The 12,189-nt window shown below is 35.9% G+C and overlaps 1 protein-coding gene across 1 annotated transcript in view; it reads left to right on the top strand.

The window, feature by feature from the left end:
- Positions 1 to 10,835, top strand: part of MS3_00008187 (uncharacterized protein) — a 46,583-nt gene extending 35,748 nt beyond the window's left edge. Inside the window, exons 16-18 of the mRNA XM_051216538.1 lie at positions 4,282 to 4,355; positions 6,150 to 6,342; positions 9,367 to 10,835. Of these exons, the coding sequence (XP_051067135.1) occupies positions 4,282 to 4,355; positions 6,150 to 6,342; positions 9,367 to 9,612 (513 nt within the window). The 3' untranslated portion in view covers positions 9,613 to 10,835. The remainder of the gene's footprint in view (positions 1 to 4,281; positions 4,356 to 6,149; positions 6,343 to 9,366) is intronic.
- Positions 10,836 to 12,189: the final 1,354 nt, after the last annotated feature.

Below are 12,189 nucleotides of genomic sequence, written 5' to 3'. Positions count from 1 at the left end.
TCCCTTTAACGTTTCATCATTCATTGACTTATTGAACAATGACATAGTTAGTAGCAACTTCAAATGGGTTTTTTTGTTTCCAATAAGTTTATGTTAGTTTTCCCTGATTAACTATATACTAACTTATGGTAGTCAGTCAGTTAATCAGCAACAACGTAGAACTTCGTACGTACATGCGTACATCAGTCCGAGTTGCCATACCACATTAGCACAAAGAGGCAGTTGTTGATTCAAATCCCGTAGTGGTATAGGTGGTAAAAGTATAAGCAGTAATCGGAAAGATTAGGATTTGAAGATGTTATTCAAGGAGTATAATACAGCGAAATAGATTTAGAAAGAGAAAAAATAAGGGGCATGAAGAATTCAGATTAGAATTTGGGAGAACACAAAGAGTGGATGCACCTGCGCCATTGCAAACGATTTTGAGCCATGTCATTCAGGGTCTCTAACGATCGATTGCTATCATCTCGCGGATCCCAACCAGGTAGTCTACACTTACCAACATGGCTCAGTTCACTTGCCAGTGACTTCATGGATTTGTGCCATGTTTTGGTCTGGCCGCCCCTAACTTTCTTCCAACCTACTCCTATACCATAAAACATCACACGTCGGGGCATTCGGTGGTTGGGCATAAGTAACACGTGTCCCAGCCATCTCAACTGATGAAGTCTTACTACTTTATCAATTGATTTGCCATCCTTACCTAGTACCCGTGTCCTAACAACTGCATTACTTACCCGATGGTCCCAGGATATACGAGCAATGCTTTGAAGACATCTATGATCGAATACTAGTAACCTACGAACATCTTCTACTCTTACTGGCCATGTTCCACTCGTATGAAGTAGGACGGAACGAACTACTACGCAGTAAACACGTCCTTTGGTTGATAGACGGGTGTCTCATCTACGCCATAAATGACGCAAGTTGGCAAAAGCTAGTCGAGCCTTCTGTATCGGTGCTGAGATTTCGTCACACACTAGACCACAAGGGCTGATGAGACTCTCAAGATAAGTGAAGTGATCGACATACTCATCTACTTCACTCCCTATCATTAGTTCGCGTGTCGATGCAACCCAATCCTGAAGTAATATTTTGTATTTCGAGTGGTAGAATCGCATCTCGAACATGCTAGCTTTGTTGCTTAGAGTGGTCAAAAGACTCTGCATTTTGTCAGCATCTTCACCAAATAAAACTATGTCATCAGCATATTCCAAGTCAACAAGTGAATTTCTTGCTAGAAGTTCAACCCCTGGAAATTTAGATGAGGAAATTGTTATCTCTAAAAGCGCACCAACGACAAAGTTAAACAAGAATGGAGAGAGTGGACAGCCCTGACGAACACCACTTGAGGTAATCAATTCTGATGAAAGTTCGCCATAAGCTCTCACTCGACCAGTTGTGTTGGAGTAGAGAGCCTTCACAAGGTTAATGTACACTTCTTTGGTACTCCTTTCAGTGACAAACACTGCCATAGAACGTTACGATCAACAGAGTCGAATGCCGCCTTAAGGTCGAGAAATACTACCATTGTGGGGCATCTGAATGTGTGTCTATGTTCTAGAACCTGACGTAGTGTGAATATGTGGTCTATACAACCACGTCCAGGTCGAAAACCAGCCTGATTTTCTCTAGTCTGTTCTTCACGAGCTTTGGTTGGGCGTCGAAGTATTATTGAAGCTAATATTTTAGACACTATATTAGTTAAACTGATTCCTCTGTGATTTTCACTAGAGAACATTTGTCTCTTCTCATAGACTGGTATAATCAGTGATTGAGACCAGTCAAGTGGGATTACGTCCAGTTTCCAGATTCTACTTAAGACCTCAATCAATCTCACTGCTAAAACTGGACCGGTATTCTTAAAAATCTCTGGGGTAAACCTGTCAGCGCATGATGCTCTCTCACGCCTCAGATTTCCTATAGGTTTTTCAACTTCGTAAAGAGTTGGAGGACTTACATGAACTTGCCATGTAGGTCGACTGGAGATCGTGTGAAACCGAAGTGTGGCTGAAAGTCAGTTGAACTGATCCCTAAAATGTTCTGCCTATTGATCCAATCTCCTGGATTGAGAATGTATAATATGTCCATCTTTTTCTGAGACAGTTTTGCTAACAGTCGGGATCCTAATACCGGTTTCCTTAATAAGTCTGAACAGTTGTCTGCTATTATCTATTACCGCTGCCTTTTCCATCTCTCTTGCTTTCGCTACCCATCACTGTTCGCGATCATTGCATAGGCTTCCTGTCAGCTTGCGCTTAAGCTGACTCCGCTCTTCGTTATGTTCTGAGCCAGATGGAATGATTTTTCGAGCATCCATCAGTTAGGTAGATGCTGCTGAAATCCATTGTTTCTCCCTAACCATGAGCTACCACCGTCCACTACTTCCAGGTTTTTAACGGTGGTCTAGCTTAGATCAACTCATGAATTCAACTGTTGAAATCTCATAATCACAGACAATCTTAATTTAACTAGAGTACGAACATAGTGATACAGATAACAAAACTTCTAATTACAATCAATCACACGCATCCATCGTCATGTGATAAAGAAGATTTAACAATTACGTTTAAAAGGGAGAACACTAGAAACCCTACTATTAATACAAGTTGGCGTTGATGATGTCGCTGTTGAGAATCATGCATGCATTTCAAGAAATCCTCATTTAATATTCCTGTAAATAACTTTCAATTGATATTGTTTATCATGTAGTTATTTCTCAGTATGAATTGAGGTTAGTTCATGAAAGCCATTAATAACTAGAAAGCATCCGACAAATCCATCAACATTCCATTTCATATTCATCCAAATACATCGTACTATTCAGGACAACACTAAACATTACACAATACACACAGACACACACATATATTCACATGTACTATCAACATCGAATCAGATCAGTCGGCCAGAAAACCTGATGGAAACCATCTCGCCCTCACTCACTCATCACTCACCAAATCGAATTCAAAACTCTTTGGTCTTGTTCATTCACAACTCTTGAAAGAGATTTTACCTGGGACTGATAATGACAGGATAAAAAGATGTCACTATCTAAGGTCAATATTTTTTGTATTAATGCAATTTCGGGATTTCTTTGGTGACGTGTTTTTGACGAGCCAAATAATCTTCATTGATCTAGTCTTTCGTGTTCTTACTTAGCGTCTTGGGAATTGGATTGGTTCTTGGTTATCAACTATGAACAGTGAGGCCTCAAACCCAACAGAGTAAACACATATATTGACGGGGACAACTACTCATACATAGATGAAGCGACTAGGATTTAACAAGGACTCTTATATTTTCATATGCCTTTACAAACGATTTACCAAATAATGATGTTATTATTATCGACCAGTCTCGAGAAGAACTCTTCAAGTTTTAGGGGAGACGATGATCCGTATGAGTGTGAAATAGATATAATGAACAAAATTGATTGTCCTATGAGCCATCCAAAACTCCTTGGGAAAACTCTTCAGAAACTCAGAATGTCCTGAAAATACTTAGATGATTAATTTACGAAAAAAGGAATTAGATTTTCACTATTCTATATTTAACTGAACATTTTAGTACCTTTAAGTCACACTGCTCTTACAAACATCTATTTGTTGTGTGTATACGATAACCTTTGTTATAAAGCTTCTTCCATACTTCCTGCCATCTGTTTTCTACTCGATGTCCCTGATTAAAAGTTGTATATGGAATAAGGAGAGGGGATCTAAGCGTTCAGGTATAATACCTATTATAATGATCTTTTGTCTACATTGTTAGCTAATTGAATATGAAAATACATATACTTCCACTCCAGCTTAAGGGTTGATGAAGACCATGAACACCAGGAGGCGTAAAAATCTTAGGTTTCGTTCAGTATGGCAGTACTTAATATTGATAGTTTGGTCTTTTCTTTTCGATAGTTTTCCGCTGGATGTCATATCTTGATGACAACTGATTTAACTTCTCCTATAATAATCTTTCAGCTTAAAAATTAACATAGCATTTTTGGTTGAATATTGTGATTCGATTCAAACTACTACCTGTTTAATAAGTAGTATGTTATTAGTGGTAATGTATACTGACTAGGATTGTGTCACTGATTATGTTCGACGTCTAATTACTAGGTCAGGAAGTTAAAATCCCGTCTTTACTTACTTCTATGAACAACTGTGTGGGATAGCCCTTTTCTAATAAAATTTTAGCTCAAAGTTGAGTTCATAAATCTAAACGTAGTGGAAATGAATTATATCTCTTTTTCCCTTTTCTAATCTAATTTTATGTACACAGATATATCATTATGCAGCTGATGGAACAGTTCAGATAACTTATCCTAATGGAACTGAAGAGATTAAATATTCTGAGTAAGTCAATTTTGTTTCTCTCTACACGTGTTTGCCCATCTGAAGAGAGTACAACCGGGTTTCTGTGAAACACATATCATCATTATATATCATCGTTAAGGTTCGATTCCTTTGGTATTCATCTTGCTAATAAGATGTGGCAACTTATACCAATATACATTTGTCTCAATCTCTTTGTTGACTATAAATAACTGATAACCTTACGGAAATGTGGATCTGGACGGTGTTATCATGCTTCAATTGATAAGCACTATTTTTTGCAAGTCTGTACTAAGTTGTTGTGAATTAGCTATCCATCCAAATTCTTTTCATAGTATTATCATATTCGATAATTGTTGGCTTTCAGCTTTTTGTTATTGAAATGAAAGTGACTTATCTCGAAAGGAAACAGAATTTTTAATTTAATTAGCAATTGTCGAAAACATCTCTTTTTGCCCATAAAGTAACTGACCAACTACAACTTAGTATATTCAGCTTTGTAAGCATCGGGCAATATGACACAAGATCAAATACAGAGGCACAGATATATTCATTTTTATCTCCCTGCAGATCTTCAGTTCCAAGATTATTTCTAATGTAATTTTTCACCCGATCTTATGAATCGTGTTCTCAATCTTTAGTCTTTGTTACATCCTTGATTTATCTACCCAATAATAAATAGGAGAGGACTTGTATAGATCTGTATTAAAGCCTTAAGATTATAGGCTAGCTGGTTTTACTTCAAGGATAGAAATACGTGAGTCCGAATTGAGACTAACTGCTTTGGGTAAAAAGACGAAAACTATTCTATCACCTGATTAGTTGATAGGCGAGAGAAGAAAAGTCAACTGGTACACTACTTGATTTATTCCTGATTTACGATTACTGTAAAAAGATACATGAATAAATAGATGACTAACATCGCCCATAACGCACAAACAATTAGATAAATACAATTATGTCCAAACTAAGCATTAGCGTAGAAAATTTGAGTACAAAAGGTTATGTTTAAATTACAATATCAGAAGTGGTTTTGTGGAGATTTTAGTAATTTCAATAGTTGAAATCACGAGCCAATTGGAGCTGGACCGCCATGGATAATCTGGAAGCACTGGACGACCGTTTCGTCCTAGTATGGGACTCCTCAGTAGTGCTCATCCATGATCCTGACCCTCGCATGATTTGAACCCAGGATCTATAAGTCTCGCGTGTAAGTGCTTAACCATTAGACCACTGAGCCGACATCCAACTGTGTTAATGTTTAACGGTCACCCAGTGCTTCCAGGTTTTCCATGGTGGTTTAGTTTCAATTGACTCATGATTTCAACTATTAAATTACAATAACTTTTGATCAGAAAAGGGTACGGCAGTGAATCATACATCAAATGAAAGCTTATTATAAGATAGCTAGGGATAGAACTAAATGTTAGTGTTTTACTAACTTTAAATTAAGTGAAATAACGTTCCCCCCCCCAAATAATTTTCGTTATTTGTCATGACTTTTATTTCTCTGTTAACATTAGTCTTTCTCGCTATCATAACCACGACAACTATTCTAGCTGCTCTGATATTCTTCTCTCTGTTAATTTGATATGGTAGCCTTGACTAACACATATTTTTGTGTCAGGCCCTTCGTTAACTTATGACTAACTGACTCAGGTAATAAGTCTTCGATAATTAACTATACAAAGTTAGATGAATTAATGTTCAAACTCTAATTTTTCAGTATCTAAGTAACCAGTGTGTTAATTGACTATTAAGTAGTGTGATCTCTTCAAATAAAAAAAACAAAATGATCTTTTTGTTTTGTTTTAGTGGACGTCAAGAAATTATCTATTCTAGTCGGCAAATAAATCCAGATCAAGTTTTATTACCAACGACAACAGTCAATGCATTGAAATCCTTGACAAATGAACAAATATGTCGTCAATTTAACAACAATAATGGTGTTAAAGAAATTTTATTACCTAATGGTCAACGTGAAATTCATTCTAGTTCAGGGATTAAAGTTAGTTAGGTTTTATCAATCACTAATGCTTGTTATTTTGTAATTAATTTATGTTTTGCTATCAACCAGTTCAATCAGATTTGTACTTCACAGATGACCTGGTTGTTCTATCCCATACACACGAACAAATACAGATGAAGACAACTAGTGTAGCAGAAGCCTCTGCTCCAGTAAGCCACAACATACACAAGAAGAAAAACAAGATCTTCAAATGCAACACAAAGAACCCCAACCCAATGATACTTGATGGAGAAGCTCTGGAAGATGTGGAATCTTTCATGTATCTGGGTATCATCATAGATTAATATGGAGGATCAGATGCAGACGTAAAGGCGAGGATTGGCAAAGCGAAGACAGCATTGCTACAATTGAAGAACATATGGAAGTCAAAGCAACTATCTATCAACGAACATAAAAGTGAGAATCTTGAATACGAATGTCAGGACAGTTCTAGTGTATGGAGCTGAAACATGGAGAGCTACTACAATGATCACTAAAAGTGTACAAGTATTTATAAAGAATTGTGTACTCAAGATACTCAATGTTCGTTGACTGGATACCATTAACAACAGTCTGTTGTGAGAAAGAGCAAACCAGGTTCGATCTGAGGAGGAGATTAGGAAAAGACGATGGAAGTGGATAGGATACACATTGAGGAAATCACGAAATTACACTACGAGGCAAGCGCTAACTTGGAATCCTGAAGCGAAAGGGAAAAGAGGAAGGTCGAAGAATAAACTGTATTGAGAACTGGAAGCAGATATGAACAGGATGAATAACAACTGGAAAGGACTGGATGTAGATTTCGGGTGAGTGGCCTATGCTCCTCCATGAGGAGTAACAGGCGTAAGTAAGTACTAGACAAGCTCAATGACAATTAATTAGAGTTGTGTTTCTTATGTATGCACGCTGTTAATTAGATGTCCAGCGTTAGAAATAAGCACTTGTCTAATGCTTTGTAGTTTAGTTTGATATATAGTTTCCTCCATGCACTGGTATTTGTTATGGCATTTAAATGGATCAATTTTCATTTACGTAAGAATGCTTTGAATACTTATTATCAGTCAGTTATACGCAATGTAGAACCTAGCAGATGTGTACATAGACCAGAGTTCTCATACTCTACTAACATAGTACGATGAATCTCAGAGTAATATAGTCAGTACCAGTATTATTGTTAATAGAAAAGATTAGGAGTCGAAGATACGATTTTAGAATATATATCCGTGAACTTTAAAAAACGCTTTCATAAGGAGTGTAGAAACTTTAGATCTAATGCGGTAGAAATAATGAAGCGAACCGCATCATCGTGAACGATTTTGAGGTAAGTCATCCAAAGGAAATGTGTTAGAGCTGCTTCACTTCATATATTCAGGAGAAGCATTATTAATATTTTCTCATTCAGTGTAAGTTATAACTATGTACATACTACAGAACGACAATTAGGTAAAGTATAAGCAAATTTATTAGAAAACAATAGTTTTAGATAACTTGAATGGGATATATTTAATCCTTAGTTAGCAATGTTGAAGAGATACTCAATATTATTTACAACAAAGTTGATTCAGTCGGTCAGTAACAATGTAGAACTTCGTACGTACGTGCGTACATCAGTTCAAGTTTCCATACCCCATTAGCACAGAGATACAATTGTCGATTGAAATCCCATAGTGGTAGAGGTAGTAAGAGTATAGACAGACATCAGAAAGATTAGGGTTGGAAGATGTTATTCAAAGAGTATAATCCAGTGAAATAAATTTTGAAGGAGAAAAATGAAAGGGATAATGAAGAATTCAGAAGATTAGAATTTGGAAGAACACAAAGAGTGATTAATATCTGTCTTTATTGTACAGATGAGGATGGTTTAAACATCATATTGGTTACAGCAGAAACAAGTTATGATAAAAATGTACTTGATAAAGTTGTTTATTATTCTTTTTATTTCTAAGTTACCTAAATGTTATTCTTTTTATTGGGAGGGAAGGAGGTGGTATTTTTAACATTCATAATCATAATTATTATTAAACAGATGAATGAAATAAAAATCTACCTTTTAAACAGTAAGTTTGTTGTACACTGTATTTCTATTCATTTTTGAAAGTTGAGTATACAGAAAATTTGAAAGTATTCAACTGTAGGTATCTTCGAAAAATAAAAAAACAGTAATGCTGAGACTAAGTCTATAGTTTATTCAACCAATAAGGTTATAAATTGTCCTCAAACTAGATCGTTTGGGCATATAGTACGCATGTCCATCCATCTCCATCCCATTTCTAACACAACTATGCCTAATATTCAGGTACGTTTAAATACAGTTAGACATTTCATATACCATAAACTGTCTTCGGGATTTAAAGACATCTTGGTTGACATCAATAGTTGTAGACCTGAGATGATGCAGTTCAAAATTGGTCAGTGTAGTGCAGTTGCATTCATTCTTTATTTCCTTACAAGTCTCTTTTTTCTGTGAAGTATGAACTATGACAACTGAAACTGTTGTTGTCGTTCATATTCTTTGATTGACTGTTCTATTAGTCACATAGATCATTGAAACACGCAAATATATGTGTTCAACGAATATTTTTTCAAAGTTTCAGTCAGTCAGCTACAACGTAAGACCAGGCACATATATGCATCGGTCGAAGTTGCCATACTTCATTACCACAACAAGATGAACACCAAATTCATAGAAGTAGTTAATTCGGTGGCATTAATATTTAAAAGAAAGATTGCATATAAGGAAAGATATGAAGGGATTTCAATCTCATAGTTTAAGGGAAGACAAATAGTGTATACACCTACGCCATTGTGATCGATTCTGAGCCATGTCACCCCAGAGTCTCTAATCATTGGTACGATAGTCACGCGGACCCCAATCAAGTAATCTGCATCTACCAAGTTTATTCAAAATAAGTAAAATACGAATGATTTAATACATGAGAGAATAAAGTCTTCTATAAATCTTGTTATAAATGAATTAATTCATCTAAAGTTTCACACTTTTTCTAAACTTTTAATTCTCAGTGTCGTGTTTATCCAGATGGTACTACAAAGACTATATTTCCCGATGGTCGTCATGAAACGCGTTACAGTTCTGGACGTTTACGTATTAAAGATGCTAATGGAAATTTATTATTGGATACTAGATTACCTATACTAAATAACATTGGTACTAATCATAATAATGATTATTTAAATGGTAGATCTGCACAGATTTCCATTACTAATCAATCAAATGGTAATAATCCAATTATGAAATCTAATTCATAAATAAATCTATAAACGCGTAAGTAGAGAAAAAATAACCGTGCAAAATATCTTTGTTTTACAAAAGAAGCGTTTACCTGAAAGAAATTGGCTGTGATTTGTCTCCCTTATTTATTTACTTCGTCACCCCTTCACATTTATAGCCCCAAGACCGTGTTTTACTTCCCACCTGGTCCTGCCAGATCCCTAAGCACTTGTTCACATGTATTGATATATAGATATATATAGTTGCCCTAATCAACACTGACCTGTCTGTATATCGATCTACTGTTACAAATTGAAAACTACCAATCACAATTATCTAATATTATTTTTTAGCATTTCTATTGGTTCCCCTACACATTTTCATATGTGGATTGTCTGTGTATCATTTTTTGCGGGTTTTTTCTATCCAATCATAATTCAGTAAATAGATTCTATTTTTTTTTTTTTTTTTTTTTTTTTTTTTTTTTTTCCTTTTAAAAAAGGGGGGGAGGATATTAAAACAAAATATTTAAATAACTTTTCTTTTTATTTCTTCTGTGAAACTGTAGAGTTTTGTTTTGTTTTGTATTCTTTTTTTATATGTTTGAATCTTTTTTTAAACCCATCTGATTTAGATTGATTATTGCTTGGTTACTACTATGTGATAATCTATCATTATGACTATATTAAAATGGTTGGTGTCAATCAATTCTCTCTCTTTCTCTTTCTCTTTCTCTCTCTCTCTCTCTCTCTCTCTCTTATAACATAATTATCATTATGAAGAACACACTATTCAGAAAGAGAGAGGGGGAGAGAGAGAGTTTTTCCTGTTTAGTTTTCACTTCAAATTGATTTCTTTAGTTTCTTAATGCACAAATAAACTCGGTTGATTATCTTGTAATAGTTAATATTCATTGTTTTATTTGATATTCTAAAATGTGGTTTAATGGTGAAAGTATACAGCGCTAAGCCAGCCTTGAGTGAACCGATGAGAATGAAGAGATCATTTCCTTAGATTGTCAACAAAATTCACTATGTACATATCTTATTACTAGGTGAATAAACATTGTTAATACATAGAATTAATCGAAATACACCTTTCATCCAATTACATAGTGACTATGGTTTTGTGGCTAATTATATCGGACGATGATATTTTCGATGGGATCATCACTTTACTGGAGTTAAATCTGACTTCAATTTGATCGTATGGTTATGTATCGATTGAGCTGGCTTTGCTGTGTTTGTTCGTTGAAAGAATGGAGTGCTGCGTTAGTTTCATCGTCGGCGGGCTCATAATTTTAGTGGCCCGTTATCTGATTCTAGTAATATCATACGATTGTTTGTTATTGAAATATACATGTCGCCAATCCTCGTATATAACCATCGACTTAAGTCGCGTTAGTGGATAACGAAATTAAATAAATCCAATTTGAGAATGAATTTTGAATACGTATATTTTGTACAATGGTTGACCAGAAGGCGATGCATAACAAAATGATGCACAACAGGAAAGGCTAGTGAGCCAACCCAATTTAGCCAAATGTGAATCGATATTTATAGTCACACAAAAATAAGTTACAAACGTTTGATGAGTAAGATAAGAAATACACACACGCATAAATCAAATCAGTCAAGGTTAATAAGCGAATAATTAACAAGGTCAAAATACGCTTAAGATGAGTGAATAGATTGATCAATCTAGAGGCTCGAATAAGCTATGCCCCCAAATGCCCTGGTACGGCTGAGGGAACGGAAAGTCCGCTCTCCCTCTTCGAATGCCCTCACATGGCCACGTGCATACAACCACTGTCAGAGAAGTCCTACTTACTTACTTCTCCCTGCATTTCTGTTGTTTACGAAATTGAGAGGACGAAAAGTGAATGTCCAGCGCTTTAAATGGGTTGGTGGACACGAAGAGTTCACCTGTGGGAGTTGTAAAACTCTGATTCCAAACCAATGGTGTACATGGGTTCCGGGATCCTGATGGAACCTATTGTTGGTCACCAGCTACCATAGGACTGCATTCTCTCACATTGCTTCACATCCATGTGGATCAGACCTTTAGGTCGAAAGCCCCGGTTTTGGCCCCCTAAGGAAAACACTTGCTTTGGTCTGGGCACTCGGGCAGTATCCCATCCCTCACATAAACTAGTGATAACTGCTACTGTCCTCATTATTATTGTGTGGCGCATATGTATTCGGTGCCTCTTTGTACCAATATTTATGTATTCAAATAAACAAACAATAAATTGACTCCAACTCTTGGCTCTTAATCTCAATCCTAGCTTTTATAAGTTTATCAACGAAAGAGTGGTAAAGCATAGTCTTATTATAGCTGATGTCAGTTCGTGATGAAAGCTTTACTTCAACTCCTATTTGCTAAGTTTGAAGGGGTTACGAGTTTACGTAGACTGCGAACAGACACAAAGACTCGGTAACCAAAAACCAACAAGCTAGCTATTCGATGCGACCCAGCCCCGCTAACTAGAGGAAGAAGTTCAAGCTTGGGATGGAGAAGTCTATTCCACAAACAGCCAGAAATGAGCGATAACATCAAACACAATTCAAAACGTATATTTATAGCACAAAATCGTCCTTGGTGAGAGTTACAAA

The sequence above is a fragment of the Schistosoma haematobium genome, chromosome 4 (genome assembly GCF_000699445.3).
Source record: "Schistosoma haematobium chromosome 4, whole genome shotgun sequence".
In the NCBI taxonomy this organism is placed as follows: domain Eukaryota; kingdom Metazoa; phylum Platyhelminthes; class Trematoda; order Strigeidida; family Schistosomatidae; genus Schistosoma; species Schistosoma haematobium.
Note: the sequence above shows the minus strand (reverse complement) of the source record. Positions and strands in the feature narration are given on the sequence as shown.